The following is a 16,511-nucleotide window of genomic DNA, read 5'->3' on the forward strand; positions in this document are numbered from 1 at the left end:
AGACAGTCATTGAGAATAAACCATATAAAACAATTTGTTTTAGAGTTGTATTACAGAGATATATGCACAGAGTAACAGAGCAACAAAAAAATGGTAAACAATAAAGGTTATTTTGGTATTGTGCACAGCAGATAAGAATAGGCTTTATTAGATTTGACTTCAAATATTGCACTGTCCAAAAGGCAAGTCACATACTGTAAAAACCTAGATATGATTCTATTTATGGTCATATACAGTACATGACATGAGGAAATTTCTAGTTTTCCTACTAAACTGGAAGCACGACCACCGCCGAGGAGGACACTTCCATGAGATTCTTAAGCTGACAACACTACAAATCAACCAAAACAGATGGATCAAAATATACAGGACACCGAGATCTTAATGGCGTTTGGCTTGTTGTGTGGTGTTGTGTTGTGCAGCTTGTAGTGCGCACCCAGTCAACTCTACTGACTGTAGGGACGCAGTAGTATGAGAGGGGTTTGTAACTGAGCATGCTGCACAGACGACGACGACGTGGAGTACCGAGGGCCCCACACTGCATTCTGCGGTATGAGACCGTGTTTCACAGTAACGAAAGGGAGCGCATCTCTCGATCGAGATGACTGACAGCAAACTCCACTCCTGTAACGCTTAAGATGCCAGACCCAGCAGGAAGCCTCCGACGAATCCGCTCGACATGACAATGTTCCTTTTTACAAATTCTGTGGACTGAAGCAAAAATGATGTTATTGTTATGGTACTCAGGTATCAATAATAATACTCACACACCTTAGACAGCTCATTTAGAATGATTGGCAGGAATCATAGCCAAAATTCTATCTTTAACAAACAACTGGGATTATAGAAACTTTGTCTAAACATCAGGGAAGAACTATGGCTTACACATTACAATTGAACAAAAATTAATTTAATACATTTCACATTCAGCCTTATATTTGTTCAAGACATCAAGATATACAACACAGCAATCTTTTAAATGTTTATACAGTGATCAACACTGCAAAGCAATCCTATATTTAACATATTTGCCTCTCATTTGAAGCCAGGATTGTGTCACATTATTGCAACTACCGGGAATCAACTGTAAATGCTTTTAAATCATGTCTCTGAACAGTACCATAAAGTAACAAGAGAATATACTGCTTGGTGGCAGAACATTTCCTAGAATGCACGTTTCCATTCTGAGGCGGTCTCAAGATATGCTTACCTCTTCTATGAAGGAGTTCAGTTCAGGAGCAGCTTTGTTAGCTCTCTTTTTCAGATGTTTCTTGGCTTTGTTGACATCCTTCTCAACTTTCTTCCAGTCAACCTGTACATATCCACTGTGATTGGCAATCTAAACATGTGCCAGAGACAGAAAGAGGGTTGCATTAAATCCTGTATCTGTAAATATTCAAAAGGTATAATTTCATACAGATTTTCATAACTGATCCATCACTACACAAGGCAAGCAACCATTACACTGAAAAATCAACAATTCTAGTTACATTTTAATATCATGTTCACAACTAATAGGGTCCTGGCCAATTAGGAAATGGACAGGACCCTGGAAATGGCCAAGGTAAATGAAGTGCCCCAAGTAATTTCATGATGTGTAGCAAGACTGACATATCTTGTGCTACATGCCAATGTAATGGGGAAAAAACTGTATAGTCATCGATGCAAAGCGTTTTCTAAGACAACATTTTGCCACATTTAGGGAATATGTCCCAAAAAAACCCATGTCTCCTTCCACAGCCCTGGCTGCATGTACTGGTCACAAACAAGGTGGGCGCAGCCTGTGTGGAGTGTCTCGGGGCGCACTAAAGGATGGATTGAGCTACCTCTCTGGTGTATTTAGTTTGATCTTTGATTCATATACAGTGTAAGTTGCTTGGGACAAAAGTGTCTGCTAAGAAACAGAAACAGAAACATAAACAAACACAACATCGCCCAGCATCGCTCACCGTACCTTTAACCAAAACAAAGGAATACACAGAGTGCAATATTATCACTCTCAGTCTCCTCGATTTGCCTCTTACCTGCAAAAGTAGAAATCCGCCACCAACAGCAGTGGCAGCAATCTTCCCCACTCTTTGAAAGAGATACCCTGCACACCTTTAGGCAAAATAAAAATATATGGTTGGAATTTGCATTGAAAATATGATATGCTAAGCAGACAGAAAACCAGAAACACCCGTGCTATTTTGTCTGGAACATAAATGAAGGAAGACTCAAGTGATTGTTGTTTGTTTACAGCTTGTTGTTTAAGAGACAAGGCATGTGAGATATCATATGATGTAATGAAGCCTGAGGTTGTAGTCTCTTGGCTCTGCATAACCCTGGCACAACGCACCAACCAGTGACTCCTCCCATCATGATTTGGGTGGCCACAGAGTATTTCTCAGCTATCGGACCAGAATTGTTCCCAAAGACACGGCTCCACCACTGATGGCGCCTGGCATAATCTGTGATGTCCACAACTTCATACAACTCATCCTCAACATCCTCAACTTCAGCATCTTGTTCTGAAAATAAACAAATGGTACAGCTTGTTTGAATATAAAGGTAAATACATATGACTCAAAAAGTCACAAATTATTATAAAAAGAGATATTTCATGTAATAAGGATTTGGAGAACGAAGCCGTTACTATGTCAGCACAGTTGACAGATGCCTTTAAGGCATCAAGGTGACATAAAGTAGTTCAGGTAAAGTGTGCAGTTAGTAAACAGGCTGTTCTCCATGGAAATCTAACCCATCACAGCACCCACTACTTGCAGATTAAAGTGCTATTCTGCAAATTACTTGAACGAATGTACAGCAACTACTCTACTAACCCATAAATACCTTTAAAGGTGAATGGTTACAGCATAGGTACAAACATACGTTTATGGGTTACAGTATTCTACTCCATATGGCAGGTATCCATCACCCAACCCAATGTCAAAACATGCACCTTTTCCCAAAACAGAGGCTAACCTAAAATACATATTTTGTGTTTGCATGTGCATAAGGCAAATTGACCGTAATTAATAACATAAACCCCAAGTGAAAATGATTAGTCAACCTGCTACTTTGCTAAGTAACGTTAACGTTAAGCCAACCTTGTTTCAAAAGACATGCACTGATGACATATTACTAGGATGCCTCCGATTCCTCAAGGTGTCATACTTTGTGATTACGTGGCTGGTTAGGGAATTTAGTCTTTAGGTAGCCATCTTCACTTAATCTGTGATTACATCTGCTAATGGTAGCTAACTAGCTGGGTCAGTGTACAACAGTCTATGACAACCATGATGACAACAGTACAAAAGCCTATCGTTTGTATAGGCTAATTTAGCTGGTGTGCTAGCCAGGACATAATGATAAAGGTAGCGAATTAACCCAATATTTATATCTAAAACAACAATCATAACATATTACTAGAATTCAAACACTGTAATTTACAAAGAATAAAAGAAAATAACTTAAACAACAACGGCAGACTCCAAAACATTGTGTGGTCTGCTAGCATTCACCACTTACCCTCTCCGTGGTCCGCCATTTTGAAACGCAGAGACCAACGTTAACAATGTTGACAATACAGTATCACGCACATGAACGCTACATTTTAAACGTGCCCTGCGACATAGTGTCTGAATGCAACCAGACAATAGCGTTATAAATGGTCATACTTGTACGCATAAGACATGTTTAATATCATGAACGTGTTAATCGATGCGTGATTTTTTTTTTTATAGCAGGCAGTGCAAATAGATATGCAATAAATATGGGTTTGGATTTGGACGAATGATGGTCTCTCGTCCACACTACAATCTGGATCGAGTCTGACTTTATGATTCTGGACACATCTACAAATTGTCACATTATAAGCGATGCAATCGTGGCAGGGTACTTCACAACTATCCTCATTAAAAGACGTGTTGTAAAAAAAAAAAGCACAGCATGGTTGGTGGTAGGCTGCATTAGTCCCTTTGGTAAGGAGCGATATGTTGGCTTAACATTTCATCTGTCCACCCCATATCACATAATTTCTGGCGGCACAGTCTTCACTTTACGGCTCTGGACGTAGTTGACAGGTTTACTGCTCATCCAATCTAGCCACACAGAGGGGTCGGTTCGTCCAACAGGACAGCGCAGTCATTCTAGGCCAGTGCAGGCTCTTTAGGAAACATAGCTGGTAGCCTACATCAATGGAATTATTTCATGATGTTGGTAGTCAGTTTTGTACAAATACCAGCATGTGATGTGGTTTGTGAAGGGAAGAGACAATCATAGCTGACCCAACCTCAGACGAATTTCTCAGAAATGTTTAGCAAAACTCTTGTTAGAGATTCGTTCAGGCAATGTGTTGTAGCCTACTGTGAAACTATTCGCCTATGCAGGGGACAGAACGTGGTGCCACGGTTAAGTTGATTGCAGACTTATTTGTGTCAAAATGAGTAGGCTACATCTACAGTGCTGTAAGTGCTGCGAGTAGTAAGAGAGACCAGTTCAGAGTCGATTTTCATATGACCAGGAACAAAATCTTGGCCACCATTGCATTTAGTTGTTGAAAACCAAAATGACTTTCTTTTTAACACTCCGCCCACATTGGCAACATTGTCAAAAAGACGTATACACTAACCAATAGTGTGTTTCAAATTTCACTTACGTAATCAAAATACAGTATGAAAAGCCAATCAAAACCCCCATAGGTAGTGCGTAAAGTTACGGGTTTGTTATTTATCCTCCCCCTGAAAGTTTATATGAGAAACGGAGAAAGGGACCCAAGACAAGGCCAGTCACATGTTCACGTAGGAAACTGATTATTGGTTACTCAAAACGGAGAGGGCGTTCCGACGGCAGCGGCGTGGGTTCGCCAGAGTGACACAATTATAATAACTTTGAGCTGGCGATTGGGGGGAAGTTTGTGATATTACCAAATAACGCCGTATGGTAAAAACCCCGCATTAGCATTGCTCCATGCATCCTACGGTATTAGCTAATACAGCGTGTTTTGCATAGAACAATGTGAAAAGGAGGCTTTTGGAAGGATCCTATTTTCCGGACTTGGCATCAATTCTTTTATGTTTTAATCCTGGCAAAGGTGCTGTTCTTTGGTTCGTAAATTATTTCGGTGGAGTTTCTCTACCGCTTTCCTGTTGCTTTTCCATGAAATCGTGCGGAGTGTCGCTCGCCGCTGCTGCCTGCGCTGCTGCTCGAAGTATCGGCGCTGCTGGTGATGAGGAAAAGAAAATGGCGGCGGGAAAAGCGAGTGAAACCGAAGAGGACTTTCCGAAGCTAACGGCGCAGGAGAGGGACAGCTTGGTCGGAATCGACAGGTTAGAAATGCTCTTTGATCAAACTTAAACGTGCCTAATTTTTTGGTGTCGCGTAACTCCTGTTTAAGTCGTAAAAAATTTATATGTGGCGCTCAAAGTAACACGGAACCGCCTGTGTTGTCCTCTATTTGCAGTTCACTATTTGGATTTCAGAGGCTTCATGAAGATGGCGCCAGAACGAAGGCCTTGCTGTTAAAGGTATGTCAGGAGTAGAACCAAGGCTGGCTGTTTTAGTTACCACTCCTGACTTATGCATTTCCCTCTTGAAATACGTACCAGATAAACATTGTTTATCGGACAACCAAATCCTGCTAATACGTCTCCAGCCCATAGCCGTCAGGCTAACGAAACTTCAATGTTCACTATGCTGCACTGTCAGTAGCCACACATTAAAGCAAGCTAGCCAGCGAGCTATTCACCCAACAACGCTTTCTGGCGTTATACTGTAAGATGATTATTTGTCAAGGATGATTTCAGCTTCTTGGCTGTGTGATCATGCACTTTACTACACATTGACGATATTCCCAAGATCTGGCCACAATTTCTATCTAAGTTATGGTAAAAAAGCGTGTGTGGCGTGCAGAGGTTTGCTAGCTAGCTACCTTTACCAGATGTAACAACACTTGTGTGCCAAAATATTACAGGATCCAATAACGTTAGCCTCCCAAGGTTGGCTTCATTAGTACCTCTTGGGTGCATAGCTGCAACTAAGATATGTAACATTTGAGCAGGAAGGGTTCATTTAAGTAGCTACGCAAACCCTATCAGATGAAGTGTATTCGAAATGTCTACCCAGCTAACGTAACGCTGCTATTTGCTAACCTAAATAGTCTGCTAAATAAGAAACGTAGCTAGCAATGCACAGCTAGTAAGCTACTTGGTCTTTGAAAACCCTAGTCAGGATGTAAGCTAGGTGGCTGGCTAAATCCTTAATCAAACGCATCATCTCTCGTTCCCAGATTATTAAACCGATGCAAGAGTCACTGGTTGATCATGTGTAAATGTTGCAACCCAGGTTGGCCAGAAGATGAATGTATTTTCCCCACATTACAATACGCTAACTTGCTCGATAAGAATCATATAGTCAGCCCCAACAGTGTGTATCTAGGGATGGGAAAACTAAGCAGCTAGATGGCGAATTTTGGTGTCGCCCTGGTTAACGCACTTTGAAATGGCGATACTCTGCTAGCGATTGAACTAGCCAGTATACTACAGATAAGCGGTTAGTGTTAGTTGGCGATGCAGACCTAACGTTATGCTGGGAGAAATGCAGCGAAGTAGGCAGCTCACTCCGTTCTGTAGCTGCACACTTGGTTAAAATGTCTGACGGCTGGTGCAAGTTAGCTCTAGTCCAAGGTGAAAAACTGCCCTACTAAACTATTCTGTGCAAAGCTCGGTTGTGATAATCGGCGCTTGTCATTTGCTAGCTATATTAGCTAGCTAAGTTAGCTGTGAAGCTAATTTCGGTTTACTATCCGTATTAATTCTCATGTTAGCCAGCATAGCCAGCCGAAATGGTTATTTGTTGGTTCATTACAAGCTGCCTATTTCTTGGTTCCATTGCACTCTCATTATTGGTAGGACCAACGTAATGTGAAACTTTTTTCGAAGTCGGTTTTGCTATTGTCACTTTTTGATGACATGGATCAAACGTGTCCAGTCCTGTAACGTTAGCCATCCAACAGTAGCTTCTAGCTAACATTTTGGGACTCTGAATGCTAGCCAAATGGCTAGCTAAGTCGCTAATGGCTTCGTGGATTGGTCCAAGATGGCGGGGCAGGGAGGGGAGTGTTGCACGAATGTGTTTTTTCCCCTGACCGATTATTCTCAAGCTTAACTAATGATACACATTGTGGTTGTTGCCGTGTTTATTCACTGGTGTACACTTGCACGGGAATATGAACTGGGTGTTATTCCGTTCAGGACGAGCAAGACACCTTCCCGTTATGTAGATCTCTGAATCCAACCTGTAGATAGCGTTGCTGGCCGACAATGCGCGAACAATACTATCCCCACTCGCCTTTACGGCGAGACGGAAAAGTTTTGAGCCGTTTGGATCGTTTTGTAGTAACAGGGACTGTCAGTCTCTTTTCATATCATTTCATATCATCATGGTATTGGAGACGAATGCAGGATTTTGTGGGGTATGCACCAAATTGAGAAAGGAAATCAATTCACATGCTTTGTGGATGCCTGTGAAATGAGTGATCGTTCAGTGTTTCATGGGTCATGGATTCTCAAGTGCTCTTGTACATGTTTACCTGTCCCTCTCTGTTCATAACTTCAATGTTTCCCCTTGATGCATACTTTTAGGGCCTACATCGTGTATTGAAATTGTAAATTGATGGGAGTAGATTTTTGTGGAGCTGTTATCTGGTAGATTAGTCCAAGCAGGTGATGTCTTGGTTATGCAGGTGATGCTGAGGTTATCAAAAAAGGCTTGCAGAAATGGCACTGAAAGATATGTGGGAACATGGTTATCAAGTGTACAAGTACACAGCTCCTCAAGGGATAACTCAAACTGATATTTGTCTGACCCCCTTCAGTCATATACACACACTTTTTGCAGAATCTAGGCATGCATGATTTCTTTTTTGGAGGAATAAATGTTTAAGTGCTATTTCATGTGCCATCATATGCATTGGCATTTGTTGGATCACCAGCAAGCCACACACACACACACACACACACACACACACACACACACTCTTCAAGAGCAGAGTTGGTGCAAAGTTTGACATTTTGGTTAACTGTTGAATAAGTTACGTTTTTGACCTCAACAGTTGTCCTGAAAACACATTTATAACGAAGGCTCTAAATTATGAAGTGCCAAAATAACAGAGCTGTCTCCATGGCATCCCCTTATATGGTGGATTTTGTTGGCCTGTCTATATAAATGTCTGTTTTTTTGACTGGACTGATAACCCACACTGTTGATGTTTTGCAAGGTTGTCAGATTGTAGCCTTAAATATTACATCTCATAATTTTTCTTTAAAGAGAGATTAACCAAATAAAAAAAAAAGCCAGTGTTCCAAGTTCTTACCCTTGCGTTGTCAGTCATATGGCCTAGTGCTTTGAAACATGTTACCAAGGACTGGACAGAAGCATTGAGATTTAATGACATTGATTATATGTTGACTGGATCTTGCAAATATCAGGATTTTAAGGCCTTTTTCTTCCTCATATGAAGATGTGCTGTAAGCCATTATTCTGTGAAGCTCCCTTCTCCAGTGGAACACAGCTTATGGCACTATTGCATTATTTTCCCTTAATGGGGCGGTAGTAGCATAGTGGTTAAGGAGCTGGGCTAGTGTGCAGTAGCCTGAAAAGTGTAGGGTACAAGTCCCGGATACCACCTTTGTGCCCTTGAGCAAGGCACTTAACCGCGAGTTGCTCCGGGGACAATGTAGTCATTTGTTATAGAATTGACACTCATAAGTCACTTTGGATGAAAAGTGTCTGCTGAATTAATAAATGTGAATGGAAATGGAAAAAAACGCTCTTAAAACATTTTTCTGAAACACTCCACCACCTTTTGTAAATTAAGGCGTGTGTTATCATCTATATCATTTTGTGGACGGTCTGCACAGCTGCTCAGGGTAGATGGCCCTCTGCCAACATTCCATAAGAATTCCATACATTCCAACATATCATAGAATGCTTCACCTTAGATATGGAGTATGGTGCCCACACAAAAGCCAATGAAGGACATACTGTAGTAACAACGTCATAACACTCTGGAAACTTTCCAAATTGACAGGGGAGAGATGGACATAAAGAATTATCTTAGAAAGCATGGCCGGTCCAGTAATTGCAGTGTATTGCACTCTAGTTGCATTTCTTGCTCAGGCGCTGTACAAGCAGACAGGATGACTTTGGTGAGAAGAATTATGGAGAGGGCCATTGTTTAACAGGAGGCGTGAGCCTCTGTATGTGTGCTTGTGTTTAGTGAAGACTGTCACACTGTCTCTAGTTCTGGGGAGTGCACACAGGGAATACTTCTGAACCCCTTCAGGATTTTGTTTTGCTTCGGTATTTTTTTTATTATTATTTTTTTTAAAACATCTCAAATTTTCTCCTTCATTTGAACCCATATCCCATGTGCATGCAATCCTCCGCCTACTTTTCCTTTTTCCCTCTCCATCCCGAGAGCATGGTGGAACTGGTCTGTCATGCGCTGACAGAAGGCATCCATGCTTGACTCGTGAAATCCAGCTGGAAGCTTTGATGGTCCGTGTGTGCACACGCGTGTGTGTATGTGTGGTTCACTGGTCACCTCTCTGGCTTCAGTCTGGTCTGCTATGCTTGTGTTCTGTATTTGTTTCCCAGGTTGGTGGTGGATGGTGTAGAATTGTAGTACTAGCCTGCATTATATACCTTTTTGTTATACATTAGTTCTGGAAAGATGTGTCTGCAAATAGCTTTTATCTGCAGGAGTACAATCCAACCATCTCTACTGCCAGTGATATTTCTTTTTGGCTTTCTTTTTTTTGCTTTGCTTTAAGGGCTCTATCTTTAAGCCACTGAAGCCCTATGCCTTGAAAACCTCCAGCCATATTCCTTAACCACGTTCAGTCTTTGGAATAGCCTGATTTAAGTGAACTGACGACTATTGTGGAGGTCCTTTTTGTCTTGCTTTGATATTTCGATTTAGAGTTGCCTTAGGATGACTCAAAAGACCGTTCTTCGCTGGTATTTGCAAATGCCTCAGTTATTTCGGTATCTCCAGCTGTTTCACAAACCTATTGTCCAAATGCCGTCGTCGTCCGAAAAGTGGAAAAAGTGTTTTTTTTTTTTCTAAGGAACCATAACAGAACTGGTCTCTCTTGCCCAGTATGATAATCTTTGTAACAGTTGTTTGGCCTTGTTGTGACTTCCATTAGTGTTCACTCATGTTTGTGTGCAAGGAGTAATGCCTGCACACTGGAAAGTCAGGATGACCGACCACGTGGCTAAGAGCAGAGGGGTGGAACGCACGGATCCTCCCTGGTCCAGTGACCTTTATTTGAACTCGCCCGTCCTCATTTGAATGTATTACATTTCAGTGGAATCGGTGACTGCTGGACCTGTGTGCTCATTGAAAAGCATTCTTCATGGAATAAGGCTGGTCTCCCTCTGCTTTGACTGTCAAGTCTGCCAGTGGAGGGGACCGTGTGTAGCTACGCCTCTGCAGTGAAAATGACAAATCCGTAAATTTGTGCAAATTAATTGTTGTTAATCTGGTTGTTTTGGCGTGTTTCTTTTCCTTTAAAACTTCAATAGCTCAGACATATGCTCATGTTGCAAGTGGTTAAGCAGTAGAATTTGATGATTCTGTTGAAGCAATTGATTGAATCAAAGTTTTTAAAAGAGAATGAAAAGTTGTTTTTGTTTTTATGTTTTCTGAGAGAGAGTTTTGATTTCATATGTAAGGCTTCTTCTGGAAATGGTATCATCCTCAGAAATTCAGAGGCTGTAATTCACTGCATGTTTTCCAGATGGCAATCAATAGCATTGCTCTAGTGCACTTGAACATTTTTCACTTGGCTTTCAAAAATGATAAAACATTTGTAAATCCGATGGATACTAGCAAAATTATTACAATATGGATACAAGCAAAAATAATCTGTTTTAGATGTTTTTGTTGGAGGTTCAATTTGTCATCCAAAATGATTTGTCAACATCTAAACTAGTCTTCAGTGAAACTCTTAACTGATTATGTAGTAGGAAATGACTCCTCATTGCTGATCATTGTATGTGTTTGTTTTTTTCCTATTCAGGCTGTTCGCTGCTATGATTCTCTCATCTTGAAAGCTGAAGGCAAGGTTGATCCAGAGTTGTTTTGCCAGCTAGGTCACTTCAACCTCCTACTAGAGGATTACCCAAAAGGTGAGTTTCAGATACATAGAACAGCACCTGGTGGGGCGGATTACTTTCTATAACTAGTGAGTTGTTGTCAAAGCCTGTAGGCACTGAAATCCTCCTGAAACTTTTTGACCTTTTCCAGCGACACGGTGTATTTTTCCACAGAAGTGTTTTTAAACGGGTGGCATGCCAGATGTGACGGGCCATGTTGCATCAGCAGTCATGGTCATGTACAATTCTCTGTGTTTGTTCCTTTAGACTCCAATTTCCAGTTCACCATGTTGATTATTCCCTGTAGTGTAAGGCTGTTATGACCCTGCAGCAGGAACATGTTAACTCCTTGACCATTGTCATATCTCTATGAACACAAGCCCTGAAACAATGTATCCCCTTCAATGTGTACTACTGAATTACATAGAATGAATGGCTGTTTAGAGCAGACTATGCACTTATGTACTGAATTCCTGCCCATATGGGTGTTTCTGTGAATTTTAACCTGTTTGCATACACATCAGTAGAAGCAAGAGTAGTTGGTAATTTTCAAGTCTCTTTAGATCAGTCATCAGCCCATCCAGGTTGTATTTCCCCCCTCTGTGTTTTTGTATTAGAAAACTATATTGAAAGTGTCATTGACTTGCTTTGGATTTTGTCTGAAATGTAGCTGAATGGTTCTTCTGGGAAGTATTTACATTGGGGAATAAAAACTGGATTCAATTTGCATCCTTCCATCCATTCCAAAGCCCCTTTTTTCCCTCTTGGTTTGTACGTGGTCCTAAGTTTTGCCTGAAAGGCTTTTGTGATCACATCCTCTCTGGATTTTTTTTTTTTGTCTTTTTGTTAGCAAAGTGTACCAGTGAACAATGGGAGCTGTCTGTCTGAAGAACATGTCCCTCCTAGACAGCACTGCAAGCATAGCTTTTGCTATCGTTTGTGGTGCATTTTAAAACTGGAGAGGAAAGTGGGTTTATCAGAGGAAAAGGCATTTATAGAGTTCACTTGTCACTTAGATCGTCTGGGTCCACCAGGGCAGGGGAAAATGATGGTTGCTTTGCAATGCTAGCGTAATAAGATTCTGCATCAAAATCGGGAAATTTAAAACAATCTATGAAAATAAATCTGCCTAATTGACTAAATATGCCGGCCTTATTGAAATACCCACTTAAGCCCTATGATGCGCAGTAAAATTACAGATCAATGCATGCTACATGTAACTAGGTGCGACTGAATGCACAATACATTGGGGTTTTCTGATGCTAGCCAGGTCCAGGAACATGCTAGTTTGACTATATTCTAAACGCACTTATGATTGTGTGGTCATTCAACACAGTGTTTCTAAACCAGGTTTCCGTCTAGCATAGTCTCCATGGATGGCATCAAAATAACCCCAAATATACACTATTTCCCCTAAAGCGTAGCATTTTCATTTGTACTAAGAAAGAGTTGATAGAGATAACATAAATTTAGCAAGATTTGTAGTCTGTGTTGCATCTTTTGCTGTCTAATATAATCGCGTGCATGGTTTTCGTGTGACTTGAGCTTATCTAACTATCACAAGTTTCATTTACTCGGAGCGCTTATATTTCTGTGCCAGTGTGAGTTGGGCGGGGGGGGGGGGGGGGGACGACGACTTCTGAGAAAAGTCTCCGATAGATCGATGGAGGTAGATAAATTGTTTTCAATTTGCAAAAATACTCATGTAGACCTTTGGTTTGAGGGTGTGTTAGCCTTCAGTGAGATGTGGAGTGTAGTTTTATTTTTATTTATTTATTTTTGACTCTTTTGTGACTCATACATGTAAAGTGTGCCTCGACGGGGAAAAAAAAAAAGATTATGAAATGATTCTGCACACCAATAAGTGAACAAATAGTTCTAATATATACCTAGCTCTGCTACTTAATTAATTCACTGATCTGGGCAGAGTGGCGCCTCTGACATGCTGATGCAAAACCGGATCACCTGGCATTGCACTACCACAGATAGGCCACGAATTTCTGAGGTCTGTTTTGTCCATTTTGACTTGAGTTGGTACTTTAATGCAGGGGCTCTCAAAGCTTGTGTTTCCAAGTGTACCATTTAGGCGAGAATGCTGTCTGATTTCTTGAGGTTTCATCGTTTGTACAAAATATTAACATGGACTTTCTTATGTGCCAAGTTTCATATATATTGCCCAGAAAAGCCAGTTTCACCCAAAACATGTATTACATCGTTATGAGCGCCGTCTTTATTATAGTAGCCACGCAGGCTTGGCTTCAACCAATCAGCATCACAGGTGAGCTGAGCTGATTGGCCAGTGACAGTGAACAACTAACTTAGCTGACATGCTCTTTTGCCTGCCCCAGGCCAGCCTGTCATTGACAGACTATGTGTGCTCCTTGCAGCTTATTTAATTCTCTTTTGCAATGCTATATTTAAATCGACTTGAAACAGCAATATCAATGAATCAACCACCAACATCTTCCTCTGAAGCATTGTTTTGTCTCGATAGAGGGTCGTGGAAATAAGAGCTTAGATATCGTAAGATGATTTGCTAAATGAATATTTAGCAGACATGGCAGTGTTGTAGTAGGCTACATAAAAGGCATGGCCGTCTAAATAGCGTGGTGGTGTTTTTGTTGTTGTTTTTTTGTGCGTGTATGTGTGTGATTGTGCAGTTCCCATTTCTCACTCTTGAAAAAATCTAGGGGCAAAGCCAAACAAGTATATGTGCAGTGTTTTGGTCCAGTGAGTGCTTCATTGGCCTAATCTATGCATTACGTCATTTTGGCGTTCTTATTTGTGGTGCGTTTGCATCCAGAAAAAAGCCTTTTGGAACCGTTCAGTTCAAGGGCTGGGGCCTCCAGTTCCAAGTTCATAGAACTGTTTTTTGTGAAACTGTTAAGTCTAAAATAGTTTAGCTTTGGAGAACACATGGTGTTGGATCATAAGGCAATCAAAATTGACGCCTTATGTGGAGAACATACTTTTACCCTTTCACTGGAAGGAGGGAACTAGCAGTTAGTTCAAGGCTTGTTGAACAAACAAGAAATAAAAAAATGTGGCTAAGACTGTCAATACGGACAGGTAGACTGAATCTGATCACATTCAATGCGGATGGTCTGTCTAAGATTTGGGCTGCAGTACTTCTGTACTTGGGTCACTAACTCATGTGCACTGTGTTGACATGGACCACATTGTTGTTTTGATGTCTTGCACCACACTAACTCTCCTCTCATTCTCTTCCAGCATTATCTGCATACCAGAGGTACTACAGTTTACAGTCTGACTACTGGAAGGTGAGTTGTTCTCCCATTCCCATCAGAATGAATGCCCAACCATGAGGGTTCTGTTCAGCTCCAGAACAGTCAGTGACATCACTGTGTTGTGATTCTGCCAGTTGTATAAGAACAGGTGGATGCGCTGCGATGGTGCTTATGTAGGGGGAAGACCAGATTGGGGACTTCAGTTTTGGGCAAGCTTGATGGAGGTTCAGTTTGATTAATTCTCACAGACCCTTTAGGGACCACTTACACTTGAAGGGTATTATTGAGGGACTACACGATTAAACCTTGAAGCTTAAATTTCCGGAAGCAATTTTTTAAATATTATTAATTAAATAGTTTTAATTAACACAACACCATATATGGTGGTTGTTTTTCTTTTTTGCGTGTTGAGGGGCGGGGGGCAGTATTTTATTAGCTTACATTAGGACAGTTTGGCCCATTTGAATACTTGGATGAAGACGTCTGACAGTGGGGGAGCCGGTGGAGCACTGAGGCTTATAGGGTGTGACAGTTCTGGGTCCCAAGCAGCCATGCTGCCACAGTGGACAAGTCTGTTACTGATTCAGTGAGGGAGAGATTTTTTTAAATATTTCTCAACGCTTCATTTCATCCCGATGAAGTCATTAGACGTGTAAAGGCACAGCTTGTTTGAGCCCTTTAGGAGAAACTCCATTCAAATCCACACCTTGAAGTCAACGTTTTAGATGGTGTCCATAACCAGGGAGTAATAGCCACGTGATCAGTGAAGGCCTGCTGAATGGCACAACTCGCAGGGTTCCCACGGGTCATGGAATTTCTGGAAAGTCTATTTCAGACATGGAATGTCAGTGATTTTTTTTAAAATTTTTGGGTCAAAGTCATGGAATTCCAGGGAATTTTGTTGAGCAGTTTAAAATGGCAATGTGTTAATCCAAATATGTTTCCACTCAGAATTGGTGTATATCTGGTTATTAGCTTTACTCCCTACTTAACTTTGTTTATTTAATTCATCTCCTACTCTAAAACTGTAAAAGATTGTTGACTCTTGATGTGCCTGGAAATCTTTTTTCTGTAGCCTATCATTCATTATATAGAAAATTCAGGGGAAAGTCATGGAATTTTACATTTCACTTTGAGTGGGGAACTCTGAACTCGCCGCCGCTTAAGGTTAGGACCAACAGATTGAAAGCAACTGTCTAGGAGAAAGATGGGAAAGAATTTTCCAACATGTCACCTCTCACCAACTTGTCTCCTCTTAGTAACTCCACATAGAAATCTGGGTGGGTAGGCTGGGTGGTGGTGCCGTAGTGGTTAAGGTGCTGGGCTAGCATGCAGTAGCCTGAAATGTTGTTTCAATTCCCGGCTTCCCGGGCCCTTGAGCAAGGCACTTAACTCTGAGTTTCTCCAGGGACAATGTCGTCCCTTGTAATAGACTTGACATATGAAAGTCACTTTGGATGAAAACATCTATACAACGAATAAATGTAAACATAGATCTGGAAATTTCCTCTTTTTTCTTGTACAGAAGGCTAGCTGCCTAATAAGTTAGTTAGGTCTGTGGTAAACCTCTATGTACAATGTCAATGGCCTAGTTAACCATATGGGCCAGTTGAATGAACTACATGTGTGATCAGGCACCTCTGGTAGTGCTCAAACCTCCACAAGCATCCTGACATGTTGCGCCATCACATTGTGCTAGACTAGCAGTGTTGGGACTTGGCTGTAGTTGGTCCCCTGATCATCACTTCAGAAAGCAGTACTAGATGATGAATAGCTGATATAGTGCTGGGCGGTATGGCCAAAAATTTATATCACGGTATTTTTAAAAATTCTGACGGTTTCACGGTATATGACGGTATTTTTTTTTCCATGCATAATCAGGTGTTCACAACATTTTCTATGGGTTGACCAAGGAATTACTGCAGTAGATTGACTTAGGATGGCCTATTTTACTGTCATGATGAGTGAATATTGTAGAATAATTCCACACTAGTAGTATTACAGGTTGCATGGCCATGATGCTGTTTACAAAGAGGCACTCATGATTCTAATGGGCAATTGCAGTCAAAATACAGAACTTTCACTATGCAAATTGCACAAACCTACACAAAAAATAGT

At 41.1% G+C, this 16,511-nt stretch overlaps 2 protein-coding genes across 5 annotated transcripts in view; one reads left to right on the plus strand and one right to left on the minus strand.

The window, feature by feature from the left end:
• Positions 1-33: 33 nt before the first annotated feature.
• On the minus strand, positions 34-3,667 carry fundc1 (FUN14 domain containing 1). Its single transcript, XM_062534290.1, has 5 exons — positions 3,511-3,667; positions 2,339-2,510; positions 2,025-2,100; positions 1,211-1,339; positions 34-711 (listed from the first exon to the last, which is right to left on the minus strand). The coding sequence occupies exons 1-5, from the start codon at positions 3,527-3,529 to the stop codon at positions 634-636; spliced, it is 474 nt and encodes a 157-aa protein (XP_062390274.1). The 5' UTR covers positions 3,530-3,667; the 3' UTR covers positions 34-633.
• Positions 3,668-4,797: 1,130 nt separating this feature from the next.
• Positions 4,798-16,511, plus strand: part of kdm6a (lysine (K)-specific demethylase 6A) — a 70,557-nt gene continuing 58,843 nt past the window's right edge. For 3 of the 4 annotated variants that reach the window (XM_062534291.1, XM_062534293.1, XM_062534292.1), the window contains exons 1-4: positions 4,798-5,309; positions 5,444-5,507; positions 11,070-11,178; positions 14,377-14,426. In XM_062534291.1, coding sequence (XP_062390275.1) covers positions 5,140-5,309; positions 5,444-5,507; positions 11,070-11,178; positions 14,377-14,426 — 393 coding nt within the window. In that variant the 5' untranslated portion in view covers positions 4,798-5,139. The remainder of the gene's footprint in view (positions 5,310-5,443; positions 5,508-11,069; positions 11,179-14,376; positions 14,427-16,511) is intronic. The other variant, XM_062534294.1, reaches the window with a different exon arrangement.

The sequence above is a fragment of the Sardina pilchardus genome, chromosome 4 (genome assembly GCF_963854185.1).
Source record: "Sardina pilchardus chromosome 4, fSarPil1.1, whole genome shotgun sequence".
In the NCBI taxonomy this organism is placed as follows: Eukaryota; Metazoa; Chordata; class Actinopteri; order Clupeiformes; family Clupeidae; genus Sardina; species Sardina pilchardus.

What these genes read in the sequence shown, in the direction of transcription:
- fundc1 (XM_062534290.1), bottom strand. An exon ending in ATGGGAGGAGTCACTGGTTG is followed by an intron (nt 2,101 to 2,338) that starts GTGCGTTGTGCC and finishes TTTTGCCTAAAG; the next exon opens with GTGTGCAGGGTATCTCTTTC. An exon ending in GCGGATTTCTACTTTTGCAG is followed by an intron (nt 1,340 to 2,024) that starts GTAAGAGGCAAA and finishes GCACATGTTTAG; the next exon opens with ATTGCCAATCACAGTGGATA.